This window comes from Ixodes scapularis, unplaced genomic scaffold (genome assembly GCF_016920785.2).
Source record: "Ixodes scapularis isolate PalLabHiFi unplaced genomic scaffold, ASM1692078v2 PGA_scaffold0__279_contigs__length_252992795, whole genome shotgun sequence".
Lineage (NCBI taxonomy): Eukaryota > Metazoa > Arthropoda > Arachnida > Ixodida > Ixodidae > Ixodes > Ixodes scapularis.
In genome coordinates, this window is record NW_024609835.1 from 168,931,068 (window position 1) to 168,946,710 (window position 15,643).

A 15,643-nucleotide genomic window follows, 5' to 3' on the forward strand; every position below is an offset into this window, starting at 1 on the left:
CCTTTATTTTTCCTCCTAAATGTTTCACAAAATATGGCACTTTATTCACTGCTGGGCAGTGTTTCAAAACATAAACAATTACTTAAAGCAGAGCTTGCTCACAGCATGCCCATCCTTACACTAAGAAAAACAGTACATTTCATTCATCATCATTGAAAGCAGTGAAAGTCGAACACGTATCAGTATCCTTCCAAGGTCTTGCCGAGGCTCGAACCTGCGCGCAGCGAAACCACCTTTGAAACCCACGAGATCATGGCCACATCTTTTTGTGCTGTCGTGCTGGAAAACAGACTAGAACACCAAGCGCAGAAAGTACCCTACACGGCCGATACGCCCATTTAACCGACCATCACACATAGAATTTGCCAGCGCAGAGTTCCCGTTCAAAAAGAAACCTGCCCTGCCGTCACAATCCGCCGAGTCCGTTGCTGAAAACCTTCTTGAGTACCTCCATGAACACGGCGCGCTCCTGAATCTCCGAGCGGAGCCTGAGTTCGCGCTCCTGGCGCTCGATCTCGAAGCGCGCCTTCTCCAACGACAGCTTGTCCTCCTGGAGCCTGAGCTTGGCCCTCTCCAGCTGCACTTCCTCGCGGCGGATCCGGAGCTCCCTGTCACGCAGCGCCGATTCCCTGAGCTGGCGGGATAGCAAGAAGGTGACCACCTGCGTAGGAAAGTCGGCGGCCCCGTTTCCCATCCTGGCCGTCGACCGGATGGTCTCCAGGAGGTGGTCATCCTCCGTGGTACGAGCTCGCTTCACCGGACTGGCCTCCTCATCTCTGTCGTGTTCGCTGCTCCCCGCGGGGTCCGGGACTGCGGTTAGGCCATCGAGATGTGAACGGCTTGAAGCATACAGAAGATCATTGGTTTTCTTTCTATTTGCCTAACTGGATAAGAAAGGCAAAGGAGCATTAGCGGAAAAGGCGGTGTACCAAAGAGAATCCGCTGGGTTCATTCTTCTCGTAAGATAAACAACTACACGAATACAGCAATATATGGAAGTAATACCTTGAGAACGAATCCCATCGGAGGACTTAAAAGAGAAGCCGATGTTCAGATCGAAAACTCGGATTTATAGGGCAGAATTTATCATGAAGGTATATCCCTAATACAATTGCATCGGCTATCATTTTCGAGATGAGAATAATGTTAGTTCATTTCAAAATATCCATTACAGTTCGACATAATGCGTTGGCAGATGTGCTTGGCGTTTTGAGTGATACTCTGCCTTTGTAAAATCTTTTTTACAACACGATAATGCTGGTTCGCTTATTTCAAGCACTTTTCTTATAGCACATCCCAGCGCGACCTTATGGTGCGTTTACACTTGCGAAAACATCGCGGCCGCTGAAGCGGACTCGGCGGAAGCGGAAAATAGGAGGTGTTCTGTCACCGGTGGCAGTTGCTCTCGAAGCTTCGCGTCTGCAACAAGAGGGCGCGAAATTTCTCGTCGTCAGCTGCTCTCGGCAACTACTGGCAAGCTCTCGGAGTCGCTCGGAGTGCGTACGGTACGAGCAGGACGCGCTCGTTTCACCAGACGTGAAAAGCCGCGCGGAGGTGGTCAAGTTCTACCGCAAAGGAGCCGAGGCTACGACGATTCGGTGTTTTCTACTCGGACTGTAGCAGGACATTCAGCGCAAATAAAAGAAGCAGCGGTGCACCGTCGTTGACGGCGGTTCGCCCCGCATCCCGGATGAACGTACGACCCCTTGTTTCAAGTGGACTCTTCCCGCATGTAGAGCTGACTTCATTTGGGGATCCGCTGGTTTTTCTTTGTTTCTTCGTCGTTCCAGTGTTATTTCTTATGTATGTAGAGCGCTGTGGTGTTTGAATTATGTGTGTTTTGTTCAAGCTGCGAGGTGCCGGACTACACTCTTAGAAAAAAGTAAAGTAAAAAACGACAATCAGAATGTTTGAAACAAAATCAAGCAAGAGGTACACAATGGAAGTCTTATCGGCACCGACATTACAATGGCCGCCCTCGCCGAGCTTTGACTTCCCCGACGTGCCGTGATCGTTCTAGTGGCGATCGGGTCCCGAATCATACCTCTTCGGGCTATATTTGCTGTTAAGATACTTTCTAGGTGTCGGCGGCGTATAGCGTGATCGCCTTCTCTGTTCTTGAGTATCGGGTTTTATTAGCATGAATCACCACCAGCTAGCTTGTTTTTAAGTATTGTTGCAGTTACTCCCCCAGTCTTCCCCAATAGTAAGTGCGACGGCACTGGCCATGGGCGGCGACGCAGCGGACGCAGCCATCTTTAGCACTATTGGGGCGAACTACTTAGCTAAAAAGGTATTTTCACACAATGGATCTTGTTGGCGAATCCTGTGTCGCGAAACGAGGTTTCGAGAAACAGATTCTTCATATGAACGCGACCGAAAATATGGCGCGCCTCCCAAAAAAGTGGCGCGTGCATGCTCTTTGCTTCTGGACACGATGGAATACATTTAGGTGATGACTCTGGCTAGGGTGCCTACATGTCTGTCTGTCTCAGGGTGAAGACATCCATTGTTGCCCTGAATCATGGTGTAAGATACACTCTTTAGGTGAAGACACGGCAGGGCTGAATGCGAGGGGCGAGGAATCAGATAGCGTTCGTGCGACGGGCATCCAAGAGGCTGCATCGTTCCGCGGCCACCGTGCCCGCGGCTGGCAGTGTCGCCGGCGGCCAAACGGCGAAACTGTGTGACAGCGAAAAAAAATAACTCGTTGCCATGACAACCCGGTACACCGTGGCATACCATGGTCTTTCTGCACGTGCGACAACCTCGCTGGAGCTCTGCGCGTGTGGATCATGAGGCGGCACGAGCTGTCTTGTGCACTGCTGCCTGCTTCCTGCGTCTTTCTTAAACTCTCAGAAAAAAGGGTATGGATAGTCCTCCCTTAGGAGTGGAACGGTCTTGTAACCTATGTTTTTTTAGAAAGGGAGAAGCTTTCCTCCCTGAAGCAGGGGAGGAAGTTCCTCCGTCACTTGCATCTCAATATGGCGGCCCCGAATCGAGCAAATCGAGCCCAATAAGGCTTAACGAGGACGCTACGTCTCTTGTACGGGACGAGAGGAGCAGCAAATAAAAGCGTAACACGAGCTTTCCGCGAACTGTGTTTATTTCCGAAGCCAGATTCCCCCACAGGTACAGAAACTTGCGTTTCGAAAGCAGTTACTCAGTCTTCTCGTCGACAGCACTGCGATGTGAAACGGGGACAACGGATACCCAGTTACTTCGCGCACTTTGCGTCTTACCTTTGGTGTTCCTCGAGTCACAATTCCTTCGTCAACCGCACATCACAAAGAAGAGCAAACTCAATCCGCGAAACACAAAGCCGCTCTCGAAAGAACAAACTCGAAGCCACTGTTTATCGCGTAGCGTGAAAGAAGGTTAAATCGCTAGCCACCAGATGGCGGGGTCAAGCAGAGTAATTGCAAGTAGCTAGGATAGGTGGCGCTAGGTACCGCCCAATTCATGTTCTACAAAAAAAAAATAATTTGCTTTTCTCAGGCCACTACTGCGCTTGGGGATCCTTCTACTATACACGCATTACGCTTATTACAAGCTTCAGGTGAACATACATTGAGCACATACACGGCATACACAAATATCAATACAATGGAACACCACACTAACCCGGACACTACACCCGTGCTCAGAGTTTTCGTCTTTTATACTGGCCGTTTTGAACGTACGGAACTTTTCGGCGACTCCCTAACAGGGTTGTAAAGTACCTAGGTACAAGTAACTGAAAATCGGTATCTAGGTACTTTCGTTGTACCTGAGGTACAAACCTAGGTACTTTCATTTCTCAGTATCAGTATCTGTATCTTAGGTACATTTTCCAGTAACTTGTAACTAAATGAAGTTACTTTTTTCAGGTACTTTTCTATTTACTTCGTCAAAATCGTTGAAAATACAATTTAACATATAACTGAAAATAAATTATAATTACAGTCGTAAAGCAATTTAACGTCACGTAGTGTTTCCACGCAATAAATCGAACTCAAATTTTGCACTTTACAAAACTGAAAATGTTTGTGAAGAAAAAAAACTGGGAGGACGATTAACCTTCGCCTTTAAGAGTTGAACGCGATAGAGTTATCGGGCCCCGTTCGCATGGCCTTCTCAATCGCTTCTCATGCTCTTGAGTCACACAACGACCTAGTTCTTATGATACAACACTCCCGGCGCGATCGAGGAGCTTTTGCCAGTGCTTTGATGCCATTTTACCCGCAAGGTTAATTTATGCGTTTGCTCGGCACGTGCTAACAACACTCAATGCGATAATGCCTTTACCCTGACACAGACAGACATCGAGGCACTCCAATGACGGCAGGATCGCAGTGCCATTCCCAAGCCCTCCGTTGCCTAGTCGGTAGCATGTCTGGATCGCAACCGAAGGGTCGTGGGAGCGATCCTGCGTAAATTCTTCAAATTTCTTTTTTCAGGCAAATGAATTAGTTTATCATGTAGGATCATTTGAAACATGCGGCGACCATTAATTCGTGTGTCTTTAACCACCTTCGTTCCACGCGTAACGTCACGTTTCACATGAGCGTTGTGGGTTGTTTGAAATTCCTGCGCGAATTCATGTGGCTGTGACGTCACGACTCTATCGACCATTCACGGATTCACCGTCACGCCACCGACGCCACCGCCATCCGACGGATTTTCTGTGACACGAGCTCCTAAACGCGCTCGCGATAAAATATTAACTTTCTTCCTAAAAACATTGACACCAATAAAGCACGTTTATCAAACTTGTTTTTGTGTACATCCCAGTATACAAAGGATTTACTTCCAATAGTAATGTGACAAATTTGAGGAAAATACTTGACGTAAAAATGAAAAGTATCTTTGAAGCAACTGTACCTGTACCTAGGTACATTTGTAAGCGAGTAGCTAGATACGCACCTAGGCATATTTTCGTATGAGTAACTGTAACTGTATCTTGGGTACATTTTTAAAGTAACTTTTACAACCCTGCTCCCTAAGCACTAAAAAAATATTCCCAGCATGTTGATTTTTTTCCCAGCAATGTCATACATCTGAAAGTATTTTGAATGGCTCAGGGGATGAATCTCTTATTAAAAAGTAAACGCTCGATCATGCCGTAATTATTTGAAAGCCAATAAATCAAGCCGCTCCAATGCGGTTCGAAGCCATGAGTTTGTTTCCCCACGCGGCTCGTCGTAGCCTGTATTTCTATTGGTTTTTCTATTTGTGCTGTTCGCGCAAAGCTGCAATTGCCGTTTTGAATTAATTTCTGTAGAGCGGATATTCACTCAGCTGGAAGTGATGCTTCACGGGCTGAGAAATCGCTTTTCGATCAACTTGAATGCAGCCAAAGCCGCGACTTGCGGCAGGTGTTAAGTGTACGGAGCTACGCCGTGGCGAGCCCGAAAACTTCTAGCGCTCATCCCAGCGCGCCACTTGGAGGGCAGTTTCTCCAGGAACCGTAGTATATTTAAACAGCAAAATAAAGGGTAGCTTTTTTTTTATAATTAACCTACTATTGTTTTTTAATGCTAAAATTCCACATTGTAAATATACGTACTTTCCGTCACGATTTCGTACTGTTGTCATTGCCCCAGAGCACAATCGCTCTCGGGGACGAGACAACCGAGAGTCACATTGGCCGCTGTACGATAGGAGCTTATACTGTTCAGACCAGCGTTCCAACATGACTATCCGCACGTTGATCGATTGCGTGTAACCCCTCAAGTGGCATTAAACTCTTTAATGTAAAGCGAAATGCCAACCTGCGACACCCCGCCCCCTCCGATCACGGCCCGACCAGCGGCATCAATGCCCGACAGGTTAGTGTTACGCCATATCATCTTGTTGTTACACCACTGACACGCGAACACACGGTCACATCGGCGATAATTCCAGTCTTCTGTTCACAACCCACAACACTGCCATCACGATGTTGCAGCTATGTTGCTGACACGCACAAATACAGAACCACGTTGAACGCCGGTTGCACTCGACATCGGAAAACAGAACCGAACTCAGCACGGAAGGCACCCAGGTAACTGAAATAATACTTAAAAAACAAGGGAGCTGGTGATGATTCATGGTAATAAAACCCGAGACTCAGGAACACAGAAGGGGACGAACACAACACAACGTCTCAAACACAGCTGAACGTTTATTTTTCAGACCTTCGTTTAAAAAGGCGAGCCCCCCCGGTGCCCCCGCCCGACATCCACAGTCCCGAAGGTCAAGCCGCTTCCTCCCGTCCAGTCCACGTCAGCAGCCCTTCTCGCACACACAGCCATCCACATGCCCTAGGCGCCACAGAGTCGATGAGAACGTCCACGCAGTTGACTTATCACCCTCCACTGTCACCACTGCTAATCCCCCACTCCCTCGCAACGCTTCCTTGCCCCCCGCCGACGAATCGTACACAAGCACAGCACACAGATATTCCCCTTCCCGTCCCCCCCCCCCCCCCCCCCATTTACAGTTGCCGGCGTAAACACAAACCTCGAAAACACATGGGGAGAGCCACCCAGTGAGCTCAAATGCGCCCCAAAGTAATCTCAAAGCCTTACAGTTCGTGCCGCTAACCGCCGGTCCCCCCTTTTTTATGTACTTCCTCATGTTTAATTACTGTTACCAACACGCTCGTTTTGTACTTACTTATCCCCGACCTTCCCAAACCCCCCCCCCCCTCTTTCCCTTTATTTCAGTCTCCTTCCAGTGCCTTAAAAAAAAAAAAAAAGATTATTTTGTTCTTTGCTTTTGCGTTGGAACTCACCCGTAATGGAGGCGAAACTCCGTTTCTGATATAGGACCAGGTTAGGTTGTCTAACGAAACGGAAGGATTGTTTATGCAGATGCAATGCGACTAAAGGAATATTGAGGGAAACCATTAGAATAGGGAGTATTGGGAACTGCATAAGCAATCCTTCCGTTTCGTTAGACAACCTAACCTGGTCCTATATCAGAAACGGAGTTTCGCCTCCATGACGCGTGAGTTCCAACCCAAAGGTTAAGTAAAACTTAATCCTTTTTTTTTAAGGCATTGGAAGGAAACTGGGATAAAGGGAAAGGGGGGGGTTTGGTAAGGTCGGGGATAAGTAAGTACAAAACGAGCGTGTTGGTAACAGTAGGGTGATTCCACGTCAGTTCATGCAATGATGGTCCGGGTCATAATTTAGATATTTTTGTTAAAAATATATATGAAAGCCATGTTCTTGGGAGGAACATTCAGCTAGATATGAACGCAGTAACAATTTTTTTCGCTGAGAAATAAAATAGAGAAGCTTGAGGCGTGGAAATTGAGAAGATTTCACAATGCTACTTTGCACAGTCGTCATTTCCTTATCGAATCATTTCACGGCACCATAACTTTTTTAATAGGTTTTAAAAAGGTTATACAACACATACATAAAACATTAAAAATATCCATAAAATATTTCAATGCAAACAAAAATATCAAAGATGGCACAAAAACGCGTTTTAGAGACATATTCACAATTTTTTTGCAAATAAACCATCTTTCATAATACTTCACAAAACATATCAAAATGCGCGTATTTAAATATTCTTTACGAACATATAAAGATAATATGCCCACCCTTAAACATATTTTTGCTATCAACGCGGAAATTCGGCTGATTTCTCAAAATGTGGCAAGATTGGGCGTCGATATTTAAAAAACCTCCATCTTTTATTTTCTTTAAACTCCCCTTGGCACTTTGCAGTGACTTGAACTAACCTGTGATGGCAAAAGATTGAGTAAAATATGACCTCCAAGCGGGAAAAGGTACGACAAACCTTCACTCGGAGCGAGCCGACGTCTTCGTCATAGCGGCTTTGCCGCACAGCACCAAACGTTTGGGCGTTAGTTATGGCATGTATTTTATATTATTAAAATTCTTTTTTTATTCGCGGTGAGTATTAGTGACGTGAAAAGGAGCTTTGAGCTGGAATACCATTAATTAGCTTACAATTCCCAGGAATAAAACGGCCCCACTGTGCGAATTCGCTAACTATGCATAGATAAGCTTAAAACTCTCAGTTATGAGAGTGGCCATGTATACATCCGGCCTCTCGGCATGTGATGACTTCCACAGATGAGAAGCCTGGATTCCTCTCACAGGTTTTATGGTGGTCCACTCTGCTTGCTTTACCGCACGAAACTCTCGAACTCGAAGACAGTTGTGAGCACTGCGCAGAGTGGTTTGACGCGTTTTGCTAAGTGCTGAAGGCATGTAGTTCCCACCAGGAACGCAAGCGATTGTACGTGCTTCTGCCACCAATCATCCTGAAGAAAACAATATTGCGTCTGGTGTCGGGTGCGACTGCCTACATGATTGATCAAACATGAAAACTGAAGCGCAAATGTGGTGTTTGGGCAACCCCTGATCCCTACATGGGGAAAAAGGCGAATGCCGAAGACGTGGGGGTTGCAATTGAGTACTACACACGCGACGACCTCGCATGCTCTGTTCAAAGCCCCGACAAAAAGGACGTCGTCAAAGCCATGATCAACGACATGTTCAAAGTCGTAAAAAGGTTTATGACCCGCTCTATTAAGGAAGCTTAGCAGCTGTTTAGGAAGGACCATCCCCAACCCGAACTAGGCATCTCCAAATTTTATTCCCTACGACCAAAATGGGTAAAAAAAAAAGTCCCGAGCACGAGGTGTGTGCATGCATATATTGCGTCAATTTTCAGTTGCTTTTAACGGCAATAACAAATGCCCCAAAGAAGGCATTTACTGAAGACGACCTCAAGCGCATCTACCTCTTCTGCGCTCCACAGAACGATTGCTTTCTGCGCCGTTGCGAAATTAGGTAGCGAATTTGCAGAGTGGGGCCGTTTTATTCCTGTGAATTGTAAGCTAATTAATGGTATTCCAGCTCAAAGTTCCTTTTCACGTCACTAATACTCACAGCGTATAAAAAAAGAATTTTAATAATATAAAATACATGCCATAACTAACGCCCAAACGTTTGGTGCTGTGCGGCAAAGCCGCTATGACGAAGACGTCGGCTCGCTCCGAGTGAAGGTTTGTCGTAGCTTTTCCCGCTTGGGGGTCATATGTTACTCAATCTTTTGCCATCACAGATTAGTTCAAGTCACTGCAAAGTGCCAAGGGGAGTTTAAAGAAAATAAAAGATGGAGTTTTTTAAATATCGACGCCCAATCTTGCCACATTTTGAGAAATCAGCCGAATTTCCGAGTTGATAACAAAAATATGTTTAAGGGTGGGCATATTATATCTATATATTCGTAAAGAATATTTAAATACGCGCATTTTGATATGTTTTGTGAAGTATTATGAAAGATGGTTTATTTGCAAAAAAATTGTGAACATGTCTCTAAAACGCGTTTTTGTGCCATGTTTGATATTTTTGTTTGCATTGAAATAGTTTATGGATATTTTTAATTTTTTATGTATGTGTTGTATAACCTTTGTAAAACCTATTAAAAAAGTTATGGTGCCGTGAAAGGTTCGATAAGGAAATGACGACCGTGCAAAGTAGCATTGTGAAATCTTCTCAATTTCCACGCCTCAAGCTTCTCTATTTTATATCTCTGCGAAAAAAATTGTTACGGCGTTCATATCTAGCTGAATGTTCCTCCCAAGAACATGGCTTTCATATATATTTTTAACAAAAATATCTAAATTATGACCCGGACCATCATTGCATGAACTGACGTGGAATCACCCTGCAGTCGCTTCATCTCGACGAAGACCAAGAGATCTGTTTCGCGTTATGGGACGCTGGCGAACTCGTCAAAAAGGTTATGGACACTTCCGCCTTCCTGCGGCAATAGGAGAGCGAAAAGTATATAAGGCATTCTTACATCCTTGACCTTGAACGGAGCCTGATACATGACACAAGAACCGCCTTACCACCCAAGGAAGTGATGTTCCACTTCGATTTTGCGGAAAAATGGACAGTACTCTTTGCAACCGAAGTGCAGAGTTTTCATTGAAAAAAAAAACTCAAGTGTCTCTCTCCACAAGTGTGGTTACGTCCACGCAAGGCACGCAAAGCTTTGCCGTTGTCACCGATGGTACATGAAACATGACACAGCTCACGCTCTTTTAGCCACATAGGCCATAAAAGAGTATGTTAATGTTCATTTCCCAGTCTTTTTTGAAATAATTTTTGTATCAGACGGAGCGGCGGCGCATTTCAAGAATTGCTTCAAATTCCACGAATTGTCTCGGAAGCCGCACTCTTCGGCAAGATGGATCTTTTCAGCCACTGGACACGGAGAAAGCGCTTGTGATGAAGTAGGTGGAAGAACCAACGCTCACCAAGTTGAGATCTTCGCTCAACTCAACGATTGCCACCGCAAAAGACTTTGTGGAAGTGCTACGTAAAAAAGTAACAAATGTCTGCATGTTCCACCTGTCTGTGGAACGGGTTCGAGAGTTTCGTGCGGTAAAGCAAGCAGAGTGGACCACCATAAAACCTGAGAGGAATCCAGGCTTCTCATCTGTGGAAGTCATCATATGCCGAGAGGCCGGATGTATACATGGCCACTCGCATAACTGAGAGTTTTAAGCTTATCTATGCATAGTTAGCGAATTCGCACAGTGGGGCCGTTTTGTTCCTGTGAATTGTAAGCTAATTAATGGTATTCCAGCTCAAAGTCCATTTTCGCGTCACTAATACTCAGCCCTTATGAAAAAAAATAATTTTAATAATATAAAATACATCCCATAACTAACGCTCAAAACGTTTGGTGCTGTGCGGCAAAGCCGCTATGACGAAGACGTCGGCTCGCTCCGAGTGAAGGTTTGTCGTAGCTTTTCCCGCTTGGAGGTCATACGTTACTCAATCTTTTGCCATCACAGGTTAGTTCAAGTCACTGCAAAGTGCCAAGGGGAGTTTAAAGAAAATAAAAGATGGAGTTTTTTTTAAATATCGACGCCCAATCTTGCCACATTTTGAGAAATCAGCCGAATTTCCGCGTTGATAACAAAAATATGTTTAAGGGTGGGCATATTATATTTATATATTCGTAAAGAATATTTAAATACGCGCATTTTGATATGTTTTGTGAAGTATTATGAAAGATGGTTTATTTGCAAAAAAATTGTGAATATGTCTCTAAAACGCGTTTTTGTGCCATGTTTGATATTTTTGTTTGCATTGAAATATTTTATAGATATTTTTAATGTTTTATGTATGTGTTGTATAACCTTTGTAAAACCTATTAATAAAGTTATGGTGCCGTGAAAGGTTCGATAAGGAAATGACGACTGTGCAAAGTAGCATTGTGAAATCTTCTCAATTTCCACGCCTTAAGCTTCTCTATTTTATTTCTCAGCGAAAAAAATTGTTACGGCGTTCATATCTAGCTGAATGTCCCTCCCAAGAACATGGCTTTCATATATATTTTTAACAAAAATATCTAAAATATGACCCGGACCATCATTGCATGAATTGACGTGGAATCACCCAGTAATTAAACATGAGGAAGTACATAAAAAAGGGGGGGACCGGCGGTTAGCGGCACAAACTGTAAGGCTTTGAGATTACTTTGCGGCGCATTTGAGCTCACTGGGTGGCCCTCCCCATGTGTTTTCGAGGTTTGTGTTTACGCCGGCAACTGTAAATGGGGGGGGGGGGGGGGGGGGGGGTACGGCAAGGGGGTATATCTGTGTGCTGTGCTTGTGTACGATTCGTCGGCGGGGGGCAAGGAAGCGTTGCGAGGGAGTGGGGGATTAGCAGTGGTGACAGTGGAGGGTGATAAGTCAACTGCCTGGACGTTCTCATCGACTCTGTGGCGCCTAGGGCATGTGGATGGCTGTGTGTGCGAGAAGGGCTGCTGACGTGGACTGGACGGGAGGAAGCGGCTTGACCTTCGGGACTGTGGATGTCGGGCGGGGGCACCGGGGGGGGCTCGCCTTTTTAAACGAGGGTCTGAAAAATAAACGTTCAGCTGTGTTTGAGACGTTGTGTTGTGTTCGTCCCCTTCTGTGTTCCTGAATCTCGGGTTTTATTACCATGCACCCAGGTAGCCGGCAGCAAAACCTGCCTGTTTTCAACGCAGTTCCTGCGATTTCTATAACGTCGAAAACGTCGACACAGTTCCGCGTGGTTTCGCTACTGTAGGACTGTAGTTCCGTGCCGCGTGAGTCCCGCAATCCGGAGACGGCCATCCTACCCCATAGAGATTATACATACTAACTCTAGAGGAAAAGGTCCGCCATTTTCCCATGCACTCTGGCTGCCGCAAGCGGCGGAGCATGCAGGCAGACCCTCAGGGTCCCACATGGTTACCAACTGCCTTCGATTTCACAAATATATCATCAGATCAGTGTCATGATCTTCAACAATCCACGAACTTACCGGTGGAAAGATATTCGCGCTCCTTTCGAAGCTTTCTTTTTGAATAGCGCGCAGACGTACGGCCTCGCGTCAAAGCTAAACTAAACCAGATACCCGGCTTCGCCGGTGGGCGCGGGTGGGCGCTGTTGAGGAATACGAAACTGCGCAACTGCCAGATTTCTGAGATTTCAACAGAAGGGAAGTTAATGCAGCGTAAAGACTATATTGCTTTTTATAAGCGTTAGAATAGCTCAGAATTTAGTTTACAACGTTAAATTATCACTGTTGATATTGCTGAGAGTTTTCAGTCTTCGCGTTTACCATCGCGACTATCGTCCTTCAGCTGGCAACGTTGCTTTCTTTTGTGTTCTGTCGCTCTCTTTCGCGATCTTTCACTCGGGACGCCGGGTGTAGGCGCACGGGATTTGCCACTCCTCCTCACCCACCTTTACCCCCCTGTCCTACCCAGTGTACGTGGCGTTGCTGGCACTGCTCCGGAACTTCGCTGTTTCTAGCGGTTTCGTTCGCTCGTTTGGTAAAAATAGTGATAAAAACGTCAATGCATCCGAAATGTTCTGCACGTTTAGACTAGAAGACGGAATTACAGGCGGCCTTCGCTGCCGCTGAAGCTCAATCAACTCAACAGCTATTTATTAAACAACGTGCGCGACCTGCTCGAAAAACGAAACCGAAAGAAGATGAGTAGGGAGTGCGAAAGCTTTCTCCCGTCTGCCTGGAGAAGGAGAAAAAATTTTCGTTCCTCCCCTTTTCTTGCGCCCGCTTGGGGGCGCGTAAGTAGAAGGGAAAAAGACGCGCCGTTGGTACTTTTTTCCTCCATATTTTCTTAGAGTGTACAGCATGTCGGACGCAGCCGCTCGTCGCAAAGTGATGGGGTTCTCATTTGTATAGAACTGAAATGAACATGACACGGATTACACTTCATCGTAAGGTACATACGTTTTATTACGTGAGAAACTTTTGTCGAGGAGGCGACGGGGATCGAAATGTAGACACGGGCGATCATTTTATCTACGCGATCAGGCTAACAACTTCCAGGATCACGAGAATTTATTTTCTGTGCGCCTACTTGTTGTTTAGCAGGAGACACATCGCCACCAAAGCAGCAGCGCTGCCGTTGATGGTGGTGATAACGTCCATGCCGCGAAGAGATTGAATGTCTACGCTACCTCCTTCCTCGTCCTGAAAGGTGAATGTTTCTTGAGCCGTGAGGGACGCCATTGCTACAAACCAACAGGAATCGCCGAAAGAACGCACTGCGCAACGCAACTGACGGCAAGAGCTGATTGGCTTGCGACAGAAAAAATGTATCGCTGGACGACAAAGATTGCTCTTGGACCGTTCCAAAAAATCCACCGTCGACGAGCGGAGAACACCTCCCGGAGCGAGGATACGCTATTCGCCGAGGCAGCTACGCCCTCGGAATCACAAGTGCAAACGGGCCATTACTCCTTCCTGATAAACAAAACGATTACGGCCTGAGTAGGTGAGCATCTCGTGGACAACCACAGGCCGCGAAACAGCCGCTAGCGGTGGTAATAAGCTCTAAAAATGCGACTTGTCTACTTTAAGCCCTTTTGGCGTTTCTAGAGTAAAAGGTGTAGCTCTTGGTGACTGAAAACTTGGCGCATGTGAGGCTTTTGTCACGTCCATATTCAACAGCGAAATAAATGAACGCACGTTCAAACCAGAGCAAACTGCGTAATTGCGATCATTGCTGCTGCGAGATTGAACACTTCTATATCACCCTTTAAAGGAATACTTAAAAAAAAAATTTTAATTTATCCGTCCTGTTCCGAAATAGACAGAATATGATCCACAATATTTGTGAATGACAATTGCACGTTTGTATTTGGAGCCTGATAACTGTCTTTTCGTTATAAACAGTCCACTCTGGCGAGCGCCCGGAGAGCAGCCAACGGAGAGCACTTTACACCCGGCGCAATCGTGACGTGATTTGTATCGGGATGAGCAAAACTGCGGCTAGGCTGACTTCGTCAGGATGCCCTAGCCGTTCCAGCCACCGAAGAGATCGAGGCACGAAAGCGATCGGGCCAGCGCAACTAAGCGCAAAGCTATTTTTGCGTGAATTTTGAGTCACTGGTTAATCTTCTGTAACCTCGTAGAGGGAGCAGAGCGACGTCTGGGACACACTAAAGTCACTGGATCTGGGAAAGTAGCGCCATAGCCTTCCTACCTGCTAGCCGGACACAAACACAAACATAGAGACAACAAAAACTCTCAAGGTGATTGGCTCATCGCTGTCGGTTGCCATGGTGATCACCATTTTGGTCACTTTGAAAGCATCGACGCTTCGAAAGGGTTGTTAAAACCAGTCGTACCAAGATCGCTATACACCAAGTCATATTTACAAACAAACCGGAGCGCCCCTAATGGACGCCACCGGCGACGCGCATGCGCGGTGGACGGTGGGCAAGGAGCTCGCCGTCGCCTCTAAACAAACCATTGAATTGCGTTGTTGTCGGCGTCGGTGTGAGTCCCCGTGCTCTTTTTTCGCGTTGGAATTGTTGATTCTACGCCCTCCTAACAATGTCTGACTACTTGAACGGCTTCAGCAAAATTAACGGGGCTCGTTACACCGCAAAACTTTGCGTGAATAATGAGACGTGCGGCGATTCATTTCACGTGGACGCCGCAGAATGGGCGCTAAAGCCTGACTCCCACGATGAGATTCATCTCGCTATTTTCAGTCGCAACGTCGCTCGGGCTGCAAAAGCGTGGATTGTAGCTGAGATGGTGGACGTTGATACTGAAAACCGCAACTAGAATCAGGCATTACAAGTCGGTGAGGGCCACTGGTAACAATGATCAACATCTTGCATCTACTGTTAACACTTAGCCTACTTACCCCAACCAACCTTCCAAAGTGTTTTGAGGCCTGCACTTACTTCTTATCGCAATTAGCGGGTCAACGTTTGGTTTACGGGCAGCTGTCGTTTGAACGAGCTCACGACGGAAAGCAGACAAGTTTGAAAGAGCAGACGACAGTTAGAACGGATGCGCAATGGAGTGCGGGCAAGAAGCACCGCGTCCCGCGTCAACAAACCACCGGAATGTCACGTCGTCGATGTCTGTGCGAGTCTGCATACTCTTTTTCGCGTTGGAATCGTCGATTCTACGTCCTCATAGCAATGTCTTACCACTTTAATCGCCTGAGCGAAATTATGAAGGTTCGTTACGCCGCTAAACATTGCGTAAATAATTTGACGTGCGGCGATTCATTCGCATGAACGCCGCAGAATGGACGCCAAAACCGTGATGAGATTCTTCTAGCTATTTTCGGTTGCAACGTCGCTCGTGCT

General features: G+C 46.3%; 1 protein-coding gene across 1 annotated transcript in view; it reads right to left on the bottom strand.

The window, feature by feature from the left end:
* Nucleotides 1–406: 406 nt before the first annotated feature.
* Nucleotides 407–15,643, bottom strand: part of LOC121048564 — a 31,558-nt gene continuing 16,321 nt past the window's right edge. Inside the window, exon 4 of the mRNA XM_040505033.1 lies at nucleotides 407–791. Coding sequence (XP_040360967.1) covers nucleotides 407–791 — 385 coding nt within the window. The remainder of the gene's footprint in view (nucleotides 792–15,643) is intronic.